Below are 14768 nucleotides of genomic sequence, written 5' to 3'. Positions count from 1 at the left end.
GATTCCTGTGTTTCCTTCGTCCCCTCCCAGAGCTTTATTCTTGGAAGGGATGTTGGTTTTCCAGCCATGTTTCATCCGTACTCAGCAAGTTGATTGACCTTTCAGCCACCGCTTACTAAATCAGTTTATTGTCTAATGTGGGGAGCACGAGCATGTTTTCTTGTTATGTTTGTCTGATTTAGGGCTAGGCATGACCAGCCGATTGATTGGAGCGGGCCTCTCCGACTGCCTGTCTAGCTGAGGTAAGGATCAAAGTGGTGTGTTGGGAAGGGGAGGAAATCATTTCTATCCTTCGCAACCCTCAACCACCAGGATTCCGTTCCAATGTGTCACGAGTCGCCACCCACGGCAAATGGGTGGCCCCATTGAGAGACTTTTACTCTCTGCAGGGGGGCAGATGGTGTATTCTAAAGCCCCACCGCCAGGGCGAATTAAAAGAATGCTTTTATTATTGGTAGCATCAATTCTAAAGCATTTTATGAACTAGAAAATGGAAAAAAATTTTAAATCAAAAGAAATGAATGCAGTTAGTCTAAGAATAGCTTAGAAAGCAATCAAAATAAGAGCATAGATTTAAATATATAACAGAAATTGAATTGAATTTATAAAAAAATGTCCTATTCAAATTTTTGGCTGAATATCATAAGTAATTCAATGTTTACATAAAGTAGAAGCCAACATAAGTTAGCAATCGTCTTGTGTGTCGCTAAAATAATTCTGCTGAAGAATATTATAACAATATTGTGTTGCTAATAGAAATATGGATAAGAAGTGAATAATGGTGAAATTGCAATTTGTTTTATAGCATATCAACCTTGTAAATCATTTTGCACGCTTATAGGAGCTGGAAATTATTTGAAAGGTAGGCACATCTCAAAAAAAGCTTGAAGTTTAAGGTATGATAAGTTGGTTTTTTTTACAGGTATTTGTGCATTTCTTATAGCTGATTAGTTAATCACAGATGGTGCAGAAATGCATCTACTTTATGAAGTGTGTGTGTGATCATTTACTACTAGGTCTTGTCTTTTGGTTTGGTAAGTTTCATATTTTCTATTGGTTGATGTTCATATAATTTAGTTTTTTTTCATGACATCTTAAAAAAAAACTGAAATAAGGCCAACTAGTTTTCTTTCTGGCATTGTTTTTGTAAACCAGTTTAGAGAAGGAAAGGCAGTGAGGAAATTTATTATGCACACTTTTTTAACTCTTCAATTTATGTTATCAAACATAACTCTGCTAATCAGTATATTTTCCATTATATGTATGAAGCTTGTCTATTTTTCTTATTCACAATCCAAATACAATTTTTACATTCTAAATAAATTATCAGAATACAATTATAAAATATCAAATTTTAAGATACAAAAAATATAAAAACAAAAAGTACTTACAGGAGTTTCAATTTCTGATCTGATGTTTTTGAATGGAGTTAACTTAGATAAACTGGCCAAATTGATGACCTAGTCAAGAAAAGAAAATGTCACATGAAAAGGCACTTCACTATTTACATTGCTAAGGATTTCTAAAACAAAATGAAAAAATAATTGGTAATGAAAAGCAGTCAGTTTCATTTGGATTTTAACCAAAAGTTATAATAATGAATCATTTTACAACAGCAACATTTGTAGTCAATAAAAATTGTTATTCAAAATAATTTATTACTGTATCAACAATTTCTATGCAGAATTACCTTTAACCAATTTTATTAAAAGGAGTTATAAGTGAACAATTATAAGTGAAACATGTAAAAATAATATTATTAATGATTAATGTCATATTTGATAACACTAATGCTGACCTATATCGAATATATAAAAGGGAAAATGTGTGTTAGTTTTTGCGTGTGTCTATGTGTTTGTATGTCTGCCCAAAACTTTTCAGACTGTGACAAAATTGGTATCGTTAGAAAGATCAATCTCTGAAGAAAAATATGTAAAAATTGGCTTAAGATTAATTCTGTGCTGGTCAACTAGCTCATTTTTTATAAGGTGGGGGGGGGGGGTCACTATTTGCGTCAACATTTTTGCAAGTCATATGCCTAGCAATCTCAATGTACATTTAAAAAAAAAAAGAAAAAAGTTATTTTGACTTATCGTGACGTCATAAATCGTCGTGAATGTGACAGCTAGCGTGTTAGTTTTTTTTCACCTCCTTTTCCTTTTTCACGTTACAGGTTCGAGTCTGTCTACTGCATTTTTGTTTTTTTGCACTTGCATGGACATTCGATTTTGATTGAAACAAAGTTTTTTGTCAGGGGAGGGGGGGGTGCTCAATATCCTAGAATACCACCTTTCTCCACCTGGGCAACGCCGGGTTGTCATGCAAAAATAAAAACGTCTTAATTCTATAAAAAAATTAAAATCAGAAAATTTGTTTAAATTTCAAAAGATTTAAAGAGATTATTGAAGCAAAATCATCACAAACCTGTTGAGTTGTAAATCCTTTGATAGGTTGCGGAGTTTGTCCTGCAAGAATGCCTTCATCACCTCTCATAAAGTAATGGAATTCATTATCATAACTGGGTTCACTGTGTGGGAAGAAAGATACGGTTTTCTTATTACAAAAATGTTAGACTAAAATACTGTTTTATTAAAAAAAATGGTTTATCAATGGACATTAAGAAAATGAAAAAAATTAGAAATAAAAATGTGCATTTTTATTTGGCAAAAGGATGGTTCATTTAATAGTGGTTCATTTAATAGTGGTTCATTTAATATTTAAACTAAAACAAATACAAAAACATTTTAAGTAATTTCTATGCATTTAATCATCCATTTAAAATGAAGTTAAATAAAGGGCAAACATTATTGTAATTATTTTTAGTAACACTAAAATAATAATAGTTTGCTCACTTGGATAAGCCTTGTAAATGAATCCTGCAGAGTTGAATGGCAAAAGTGATGCGGTCTTCATGTAACATACCACGTCCAACTCGACTGTAGGTTTGCTGAAATTTAGTTTTAAAATTCATCAATAACAATACCATGAAAAAAAAAAAAAAAATTACAAACATACAATTTATAAAAAGAAAAAAAAACAAAACAATCCAAGCATAATTTACAAATAAAAACATTAATTTATAATTTACAGATAATTAAAATGAATGTTTTTAACTATGCATAAGAAATGTGAACTTTTATAAATAAAAAATTTAAATTCAAAAACAAAAATGTAACAATGGATATCAAAAGGTATTCCATGCTTTTAATTTGAAAATTTTCTTACTTGGAATAAATCAGAAATAATGATCGACAGTCGAGAAGCATAATCTTTGACACCATTCAAGTGTGGATTGTTGTACAAGACAGAGTGGAAAATGTCGAGGAAAAACTGGAGTGAATATTGGTACAGGAAATGAACCTAAAAGTGAAAATGAAAAAAATAGATGAGTTAAGTACTATCTGCTCCCAAGGTGGGGATCAAAGTGTAATGGCTGTCCTAGAGTGGGAGAGGGGATGTAGCCAATATTAAAGCATGGCATTAAATAGGAACAATAGAAGGATATAGCTTTATTAGGTTTAAAATGTTGATGAAAATATTCAAAATCAAACACAAATATCACAATTCGATGAAAGTGGTTCACCTGTTGTAGAGCTTCCAGTGTGAAATAAATGCTGCTGCATGATTGTGCAAGAGGTATATATTGTTGGGAGACTGTCTCCACTTCAGCCATAATATGATCAGTTTCTTCCACTTTACGGGCAACTTCTGCTGCTTCATTCTTAAGGGTTTCCAGATGAGAAATTATACTAAGGAGAAAAAAAAGACAATTAAAATTAAAAACAATCAATGGAAATGTCAGAAAAATTTATTTTGCATGACAAATTCTTGAAAAATTTATTCCGTAGGACAAATTCTTGAAAAATTTATAATACAACTAAAATATTTAAAAAAAAAAAAATAAATTTGTATTCACTAAAATTTTTAAAATTCAAATTAAAGTTTGTAATTAAACAAATGAATAACATGTGAAGTTTTTAAAATATTCAATTGCTTTCAAGGGAAAAATAAAAACATCCCTTGCAGCTAGAATATAATTGTTAGTATTAGACAGAAGCATTTAAACCATTTGTAAAATTAGAAAGCAAAACCAATTTTTGAATTAAAATTAAAAGTTAGTAAATATATATTAAGTAAAGTAGGTTTTATTTCTAAAATAGGTTAAAGTAAGAAGAAATTTAAAAATAATGAAGAATAAAACAATTTTTTCCTAACAACCTACCTATCATCATCCAGAATCTTGCCTTTGGTATCATTAAGGGCTTGTAACAAAGATTTTTCTAGTTGCCTCAAACGAAGCTGAAATTCACCTGAAGATAAAATATTTGTTAAATTAAAATGAAAATTCAAACGAGAAAGTTGATAGTTAAAAATGTACTAATCCAAATTACACATAATTAAATTTTTTTTTTTTTTAATTTTTTAATCCGTTTGTTCAAGCTGGGGATGGAGCATTCTCCTGAATGCTAAACATTCACTCGCTAATTCAGGTATTCCAATCCAGAGATATTTAAAGATTTTGACCATCCTTTTATATGCAATTGTTTGAATCTCTCTTGCACTTGGTTCACCGCCTATATTTCTTTTTCACGAGTCCAGTTACTAACTGGGATGATAGAGATCATCTTAAGATTCCAGTTTCTTTTCATATCATACATAAGACCTTCATATTTTGTCATACAGCCAGACTTATTTCCTAGGAAACGGAGCCATAAAATCTAACAGTGATATGGGGCAAGGAGAAGTTAGTGTCCACAATGATGTTGGATTAAACAGCGCTGAGAGGAAAAAGATGACAAAATATCAAGGTCTATGTAGGATTGAAACCACATCGTCAAGCCCAAATATCAGCTGATATGATATTGTAAACAAACAGATGAAATTTGATGCATGAAATTATTAAAATTAAAACAATTTTTTTTTTTTGCAAATTATTCCTCGTAATATATAATATTCAATAGAGGATTGATTCTATAATAATACGTCTGCAATCTGCATAAATTTAAATATCATGTTTTAGCGTATTGTACGACCGGGCAACACTAGGCAACCAGTTAGTATTATATATATATATATATATATATATATATATATATATACACACACACACACACACACACACATATATATACACACACACACAAAGTGCACTCTTGGTAGATAGTAATATGAATGGAAAAATATATAAGCAATTTCATTTGCTCTCAGACAACAACAATAGAGTAGTTTTTCTTTTTTTTTTCTTTGACATGTCAAACTTTTCAGTCATTTAATAAAATACCTGATTGTTGATCAGGTTTCTTAATCATTCAATTCATTGTCCAGATTTGTTAAGTTTATCATTCATTTCTATATCGACATATTACATGACTAAAATTAATGCAATACGTTTTTTTCAGGTTTGTATTTTAGCAAAATGTGTTAATTTCATAAAAATTTCATAAATTTATAAAACAAAATCTTTCTGCAAAAAAATAAAAGTATGAATTTTACCTTGGAGTTTGAGCAGATCTGATCTCTTTTCATCTACATCTGGTCTCTCAGCTTTCAGTACCTGAAAAGTAAGATCAGATCAAGAATTAGAATCTGTTTACAAGGTGATTTTAAAATTGAGATTATTAACAGGGTTTTGACAATAAAAGATTTCTTAAGAAACACAATCCACACAATTTAACATTTTGTTTGCCTAAACAACAAGGCAAAGTGTGAAAAAATAAAAATAAAACAAAATTTCAGCGTGAATATTTCTACAGTATTAAACATCTGTTTAATACTGTAGAAAATAACTGGACAATAAAAGTAAAATTTAGAACAACAATACACTATGATACATTGTACAGGTTAGATGTTTACAATAATGTTAAGCAGTATGTCTTTCAATGAACCATAATGTGGAAACTACACATTTTCTATTTTATCATTTTCACAAAATAATCGCAAAGATATGTCATCAACTTTCCAAACACTTAAAAATTAATTTTTTTTTAATTAAAATTTTTGTAAAGAAACTTGTCAATCTACCTTTTCTATTTATTTTTTGGCATCCTAAAGGATGTCACTCACTACCACAAACATTCCAACTGAGAGAGCTTTTTAAGATTCTAACAGTCTCTGTAAGTACACTTGTTTATATCTCTTGCACTTGGTTCACTAGGTATATTTACCAGAAAAGTTTTGAAATTCTAATTGCTTCTATAATTAATGGAATGATGGAGATCTTCCTAAGATTTCAGTTTTTCATGTTATAAGATATTTCATTATCTTTTCTCTCTCTCAGTTCTGTTTAACCAATCATCATTGGGAATACCAACTTCTATGGTGGCTTCTTTCTCCTTGTCACATATCTCTATGTCAGGCTTAAAAGCTCTGTTTGCTAGGTACATAGTTGTAGGAATTGCACATATACACACACACGTGTGTGTATGTACATAACGTAATCCCAACTGTTCTTTCTGGTATATGTTCCCAAGACTTGCTGCTCCATTTGAAATTCAATTTTTTACAGATGGTTCCATGGAGATTTTTACACACTTCATTGTGTTGCATTGTTCTCCAGCAAAACCTTACAACTAGATGTGGGTGGCTCACACTTTCTCTGTGGCAAAATCTGCACATATTGTCATTACTGAGACCACTTATCTTTTTAAAAGCATTATTCATCAAGATTCGATCATGGACGACCATTATAATTCTTTGATAATACCTGTTCTGTTAAATACGGATAACTATGTTGATAGAATTTTGATTACTATAATCCTTAACTTACTTTATGTAAAGGACGAGTATAAAAAAAAAAAAAAAAAAAAAAAAAAATACAAGCATATTGAAAAAAATTTTATTTGAAGTTGTTAGATTATATCATTCTGGACAGGTTTGCTGATCTTACCTGATTGAGGCATTGGCTTTGAAGACTGCCACGTGTCACTGTAAAGTTGACAAAGGTAACCCTGGAACAGATATCAGGTGGGAACTCAACCTGGATAAAGAGGAAACAATGAAAACAAAAGTTTTAGATAGAAAAACTAATTCATTACAAGTTAAGAATAATATTCCTAATGAGGTAGTAAAAATTAGAGGCTCTATTCGATATTCCATGCAGAACACAAAGTTCTAAAGGATACAACTGAAGAACCAATTTGATTTTACAGCATATCAACCTTTTTTTTTTTTTTTTTTTAGGTTATTTAATGCTGAGTTCCGTAATTTGGATTTTTTGTTGTGTGTTATATATTTTAACTTATTCAGCAAATCAAGTCAGCTTTTTTAGATCATTAGGTGATGTGTTTTTTTTTTTTGGGGGGTAAAGTTTGATTAAATTATATTCTTTTGTATAAATTTACTGTTTTTCAGAAATGTATTTTGTTAGAATTTATTTTTTAAATAGTTCTTTCATATTGTTGATATTGTAATTATTTTGCCGGATAGATGCAAGAGATCGCCACAATTCAAAAGAAAGTGTTTTACTGTAAAGGGGTTCTTGGCATGCCAAACATTCTGGAAGGTTTGTTTTTTTTAGTAGGAAGGAGTGGGTTATGTGCATGTGTCCTATGCAAATGCAGGTTGGTTGTTTTTGTTTTACGGCATATTAACCCTTTTCGGGTTATTTAATGTCGAATCCAAAGATTGAAGAAAATTTTTTTAAATAGAATATATTTGTTGTTTTCATGTTGGTTTCTATTCAACCCATAGTTGGGACCCTAACAGGTACTACAACTCTGGGTCAGAGTGGACCTGGGAGCAATGGTAATTAAAGGGTGGCTCCACACTCCCCAAAGCCCACAAGCTGGGGCCTCACCACTGGATATAGTTTAAGGTCATATCCAGGACCCCCATTGAGGGACTTTTACCCTCTGCAGGGGGGCAGTCGGCGTATTCTAATGCCCCACCGACAGGGCCAGCAAATGCAGAACAAAACCACTTCTGCATGATTTTCTTGAATCTGATAACCATTCTTCTGTTGTGGGTTTGATTTTGAAAAGTTTGTTGTTTTAACAGTTATTCCATTGTTCTTGTCATTTCTTCATAATGAGATTATTAATTCGTTGTTTGTAATCTGAGTGTGGAATTTATACATTGTTTTTATTGAGTTTTAGTGCGTTTTTGGCAGCTATATCGGCTTTTTCATTGCTCTGAATTCCAAAATGACTACAGAATTTGATATTTTTGTTTTGTGAAAGAGTATGTATTCTTTGTAATAGGTTGAGGAGTACTGGGTTATTTAGGTTTTGGTTCTTTATGGATTCGAGTACTGATAGGGAGTCTGAAAAAAATGATAAATTTGTTGATGGTGAGGTCAATAATGAGGTCTAGAGCCAGGTCTATAGCTGTGGCTTCAGCACTAAAAATTGAAGCATAGTCTGGTAGTCACTTCTATAAAGTAATGTGATTGGATACTACTCCTACTGTTCTAATGTTATTGGGAAGTGGTCACTTCTACAGGTGTCCTTGTGCACTGTCCAGTTGTAATCTATAAAGATGCTAGGACAACTTATAGAGAGGTCAATTGGGTTATTTGTTGTGTAGTTGTATTCCGTGAAGCTATAGAGATTGATATTTCCAGATGGTTTTATAAAGATCTCTTGTAGGCATATTATTGTAGGACAGAGATTGGATATTAGTAGAAGTAATTCATTCAGGTTGGCTTTTATACTTCTGCAATTCAATTCGATTATTTTGTTGGTCATAGTTTAATTTTATGCATTTGTTTTCCTTTTGTCTTATTGAGAATATTTTATGCATTTGGTTTCCTTTTGTTTTATTGAGAATATTTTATGTATTTGGTTTCCTTTTGTTTTATTGAGAATATTTTATGTATTTGGTTTCCTTTTGTTTTATTGAGAATATTTTATGTATTTGGTTTCCTTTTGTCTTATTGAGAATATTTTATGCATTTGGTTTCCTTTTGTCTTATTGAGAATATTTTATGCATTTGGTTTCCTTGTCTTATTGAGAATATTTTATGCATTTGGTTTCCTTGTCTTATTGAGAATATTTTATGCATTTGGTTTCCTTTTGTCTTATTGAGAATATTTTATGCATTTGGTTTCCTTTTGTCTTATTGAGAATATTTTATGCATTTGGTTTCCTTGTCTTATTGAGAATATTTTATGCATTTGGTTTCCTTTTGTCTTATTGAGAATATTTTATGCATTTGGTTTCCTTTTGTCTTATTGAGAATATTTTATGCATTTGGTTTCCTTTTGTCTTATTGAGAATATTTTATGCATTTGTTTTCCTTTTGTTTTATTGAGAATATTTTATGCATTTGGTTTCCTTTTGTCTTATTGAGAATATTTTATGCATTTGGTTTCCTTGTCTTATTGAGAATATTTTATGCATTTGGTTTTCTTTTTGTCTTATTGAGAATATTTTATGCATTTGGTTTCCTTTTGTCTTATTGAGAATATTTTATGCATTTGGTTTCCTTTTGTCTTATTGAGAATATTTTATGCATTTGGTTTCCTTTTGTCTTATTGAGAATATTTTATGCATTTGGTTTCCTTTTGTCTTATTGAGAATATTTTATGCATTTGGTTTCTTTTTGTCTTATTGAGAATATTTTATGCATTTGGTTTCCTTTTGTCTTATTGAGAATATTTTATGCATTTGGTTTTCTTTTTGTCTTATTGAGAATATTTTATGCATTTGGTTTCCTTTTTGTCTTATTGAGAATATTTTATGCATTTGGTTTCCTTTTGTTTTATTGAGAATATTTTATGCATTTGGTTTCCTTTTGTCTTATTGAGAATATTTTATGCATTTGGTTTCCTTTTGTCTTATTGAGAATATTTTATGCATTTGGTTTTCTTTTGTCTTATTGAGAATATTTTATGCATTTGGTTTCCTTTTGTCTTATTGAGAATATTTTATGCATTTGGTTTTCTTTTGTCTTATTGAGAATATTTTATGCATTTGGTTTTCTTTTTGTCTTATTGAGAATATTTTATGCATTTGGTTTTCTTTTGTCTTATTGAGAATATTTTATGCATTTGGTTTTCTTTTTGTCTTATTGAGAATATTTTATGCATTTGGTTTTCTTTTGTCTTATTGAGAATATTTTATGTATTTGGTTTCCTTTTGTCTTATTGAGAATATTTTATGTATTTGGTTTCCTTTTGTCTTATTGAGAATATTTTATGTATTTGGTTTCCTTTTGTCTTATTGAGAATATTTTATGCATTTGGTTTCCTTTTGTCTTATTGAGAATATTTTATGTATTTAGTTTCCTTTTGTTTTATTGAGAATATTTTATGCATTTGGTTTCCTTTTGTCTTATTGAGAATATTTTATGCATTTGGTTTTCTTTTGTCTTATTGAGAATATTTTATGTATTTGGTTTCCTTTTGTCTTATTGAGAATATTTTATGCATTTGGTTTCCTTTTGTCTTATTGAGAATATTTTATGTATTTGGTTTCCTTTTGTCTTATTGAGAATATTTTATGCATTTGGTTTCCTTTTGTCTTATTGAGAATATTTTATGCATTTGGTTTCCTTTTGTCTTATTGAGAATATTTTATGCATTTGGTTTCCTTTTGTCTTATTGAGAATATTTTATGCATTTGGTTTTCTTTTTGTCTTATTGAGAATATTTTATGCATTTGGTTTCCTTTTGTCTTATTGAGAATATTTTATGCATTTGGTTTCCTTTTGTCTTATTGAGAATATTTTATGCATTTGGTTTCCTTTTGTTTTATTTAGAATATTTTATGCATTTGGTTTCCTTTTGTCTTATTGAGAATATTTTATGCATTTGGTTTCCTTTTGTCTTATTGAGAATATTTTATGCATTTGGTTTCCTTTTGTCTTATTGAGAATATTTTATGTATTTGGTTTCCTTTTGTCTTATTGAGAATATTTTATGCATTTGGTTTCCTTTTGTCTTATTGAGAATATTTTATGTATTTGGTTTCCTTTTGTCTTATTGAGAATATTTTATGCATTTGGTTTTCTTTTTGTCTTATTGAGAATATTTTATGCATTTGGTTTCCTTTTGTCTTATTGAGAATATTTTATGCATTTGGTTTCCTTTTGTCTTATTGAGAATATTTTATGCATTTGGTTTCCTTTTGTCTTATTGAGAATATTTTATGCATTTGGTTTCCTTTTGTCTTATTGAGAATATTTTATGTATTTGGTTTCCTTTTGTCTTATTGAGAATATTTTATGCATTTGGTTTCCTTTTGTCTTATTGAGAATATTTTATGCATTTGGTTTCCTTTTGTCTTATTGAGAATATTTTATGCATTTGGTTTCCTTTTGTCTTATTGAGAATATTTTATGCATTTGGTTTCCTTTTGTCTTATTGAGAATATTTTATGCATTTGGTTTCCTTTTGTCTTATTGAGAATATTTTATGCATTTGGTTTCCTTTTGTCTTATTGAGAATATTTTATGCATTTGGTTTCCTTTTGTCTTATTGAGAATATTTTATGCATTTGGTTTCCTTTTGTCTTATTGAGAATATTTTATGCATTTGGTTTCCTTTTGTCTTATTGAGAATATTTTATGCATTTGGTTTCCTTTTGTCTTATTGAGAATATTTTATGCATTTGGTTTCCTTTTGTCTTATTGAGAATATTTTATGTATTTGGTTTCCTTTTGTCTTATTGAGAATATTTTATGCATTTGGTTTCCTTTTGTCTTATTGAGAATATTTTATGCATTTGGTTTCCTTTTGTCTTATTGAGAATATTTTATGCATTTGGTTTCCTTTTGTCTTATTGAGAATATTTTATGCATTTGGTTTCCTTTTGTCTTATTGAGAATATTTTATGTATTTGGTTTCCTTTTGTCTTATTGAGAATATTTTATGCATTTGGTTTCCTTTTGTCTTATTGAGAATATTTTATGCATTTGGTTTCCTTTTGTCTTATTGAGAATATTTTATGCATTTGGTTTCCTTTTGTCTTATTGAGAATATTTTATGCATTTGGTTTCCTTTTGTCTTATTGAGAATATTTTATGCATTTGGTTTCCTTTTGTCTTATTGAGAATATTTTATGCATTTGGTTTCCTTTTGTCTTATTGAGAATATTTTATGCATTTGGTTTCCTTTTGTCTTATTGAGAATATTTTATGCATTTGGTTTCCTTTTGTCTTATTGAGAATATTTTATGCATTTGGTTTCCTTTTGTCTTATTGAGAATATTTTATGCATTTGGTTTCCTTTTGTCTTATTGAGAATATTTTATGCATTTGGTTTCCTTTTGTTTTATTGAGAATATTTTATGCATTTGGTTTCCTTTTGTCTTATTGAGAATATTTTATGCATTTGGTTTCCTTTTGTCTTATTGAGAATATTTTATGCATTTGGTTTCCTTTTGTCTTATTGAGAATATTTTATGCATTTGGTTTCCTTTTGTTTTATTGAGAATAGGGGTGGTTGTTTTCTACTATATGATTATGGGGAGGGGGTGAAGGTTCTGTCGTCTATTTCTATTGTTTACAAGGTTTTAAATTTATTCTGGTCTGTAATTTTTTGATGTGGAGCAGGATCTGTCTTTTGGATTTTTCACTTATTTTCAGTTTGGTTGGTGAGAAATTTGATTTTTTCCCTTTCCGAGCTGTACTAGACATTTGTTCATTTGGTTTTGAGATGTTAGTTTCTGCGTCTTTTTGTTTTTTTTATTTGAAAGTTGTGTTCGGTTTTGGAGGTTTGGTAGGACTTTACTTTCAGCTGTTTGGAAGTTATTTTTAAGTACAGCTGGAGTTGACAATAGTTGCCGTAAAGTGGTCCTCAATGCTTCAACTGGTTTTGAAGTGTCTTTATTAGGGTATTAATTTCCTTTAGTTCTGTGTTTTTGGTTTATTTTTGGTTACACCTGCATAAAATCTAGCTGGTTCTGTTGTGGAGGCTGATTCAATGATTTTTCTGTCTTCAGCAAAACTTACGTTTTTTTGTATATTTAATTCTTTTTTCTTTGATCCATTTTTGGTAGAGAGATGAGTGTGCTAGATGTTTTGCCATTTTAGGTTTCTTTGGCATTCTATTTTCTGGTGTTCATTACTGCTACATTTTGGACATACTGTTTTCCTGGTGCAGTATTCTTTGTAGTGGCCAAATTTTGGCCAGTTTAGGCAGTGAAGTGGTTTGGGGATATATGTTTCTACTTTAATGTCAATATATTCAATTTTGATTTCAGTTGGTGGTGTGGGAGTATTAAAGGTTAATATGTAAATTTTTTCCGCACTAGTTTTCGAAGATACTTATACAAGTAAGGTTCATTATTTAAATTTTTTATTTGCTTTGTGTTCAGATTTTTATTTATAATTTTTTCAATTAGGAATCGAAACATTTTGATTATTTGTATAATGCCTTTGTGATTCTAAGATAATATATTCAGGAAAGATTTTATTTTCATCTTCATCACTTTCTGTGTTGGAATCTGGATGGGGTCCTTTGATTTTTTTTTGGAAGTCATATGAGGTATTATTTTCTTTCATTATCCTTGCTCCCACCCTCCTTGGAATCCTATACTATATGTTTTTTGTTTTTTTTGGAGGGGGGGGCCTATTCGTCCAAGCATCTCTGGGATACAAGGATGGTATACTCAAACAGTGAGTGCATTTGCTTGTGATGATTTACTTATTTCCTTGGCCCCAGCAAGGTATAGTAAAGGGGTAGCATCTGGTTTCAACATCTGATTGGCCATCACTTTCTAATATCAGTATGTGTTTTTTTGTGTTTTTTTTTGTATGTGTGTTTCATGTATTTGTATTTCTCTTTATGATGATTTATTAGGGCTTGTCATGCTAAGCCAAGTGATCGGATTGGGTCTATCTGACCGTCCGTCTAACCGAATTAAGGGCTGAAGTGGAGTGTTGCAAACTCACAACCACTTGGACGTCGCCACCTACGGCCAACAGATGGCCCCATTGCATCCAGTCATTTTGTAGAAGGTTTTTATTCAAAATTTTTGTTTCTTCAATCGCTAGTTTGTAAGTCATTGGTTTGGGTTTTTTTATACTGGATTTTGTTGTTTTTGTTCCCTATTCTACAGAACATGAATGAGTTTTGGAATAGGAGAGGTAAAAGGGTTACAATATTAATGTTTGGTACATTTTAAGTTAGGAACTCAAGAAGTGGGGGATGTTGAAAGAGAATAGGAGAAGGTGAGACGGGAAAGGGGGGGGGTTGCAAAAGGAAGTAGAAAAACAAAAAGCATCAATGTTAGGTGCATTTCGTTTCAGGAAGCCAATATCTTCAGACAGCCTGATCTGGGAGCACCAGTACATTGACAAAACGTAAAGATAACAGTTAAGATGAGAACAGTAGTCTGAAGAATCCAAATAGTACAAATGGAAATCTTTGTCAAACTTTGAAACCCGTTTTAAATTTTTAGCATTTTCTTATTTTCTGTTAGGATTGCATCATCGTAACTCGAGTAAATGGGAAATGTCTTTAATTTCATCTTTAATATTTTTAGAATTATTAAATTCTAGTCATTAGGAGGAACCATTTTATCATAGAACATTTTGAAGTAATCTTGATTTCAAATTACTTAAAACACACCTATCAGCTGTTTTTGTTAAGAGATGAATATAAACACATTTAAGAATTCTCGTATTTACGAGGGTTTTAAGTCCTACACTTTCTGATTAGCAAGTGATAACTTTAAATTGAAACAAGTGATCCCCTAAAAAACAAAAAAGATGAGGTGGTGTATTTTTTTTTTTTTTAATTATATCTGTGTGTGTGTGTGTGTATATATATATATATATATATATATACACACACACACACACACACACACACACACAAACGGCT

General features: G+C 30.2%; 1 protein-coding gene across 1 annotated transcript in view; it reads right to left on the bottom strand.

Moving 5' to 3' along the window:
- Positions 1 to 14768, bottom strand: part of LOC145293806 (cytoplasmic dynein 1 heavy chain 1-like) — a 200546-nt gene that overhangs the window by 37728 nt on the left and 148050 nt on the right. The window contains exons 70-77 of the mRNA XM_080140385.1: positions 6887 to 6976; positions 5494 to 5554; positions 4223 to 4310; positions 3584 to 3749; positions 3226 to 3360; positions 2853 to 2947; positions 2425 to 2527; positions 1392 to 1460 (exon numbers count right to left, since the gene is read on the bottom strand). Of these exons, the coding sequence (XP_079996511.1) occupies positions 1392 to 1460; positions 2425 to 2527; positions 2853 to 2947; positions 3226 to 3360; positions 3584 to 3749; positions 4223 to 4310; positions 5494 to 5554; positions 6887 to 6976 (807 nt within the window). The remainder of the gene's footprint in view (positions 1 to 1391; positions 1461 to 2424; positions 2528 to 2852; positions 2948 to 3225; positions 3361 to 3583; positions 3750 to 4222; positions 4311 to 5493; positions 5555 to 6886; positions 6977 to 14768) is intronic.

This window comes from Euprymna scolopes, chromosome 15, assembly GCF_053919585.1.
Source record: "Euprymna scolopes isolate OS-2025 chromosome 15, ASM5391958v1, whole genome shotgun sequence".
NCBI classification, from domain to species: Eukaryota; Metazoa; Mollusca; class Cephalopoda; order Sepiida; family Sepiolidae; genus Euprymna; species Euprymna scolopes.
The sequence above is the reverse complement of the archived record's forward strand: the minus strand, read 5'-3'. Positions and strand labels throughout refer to the sequence as shown.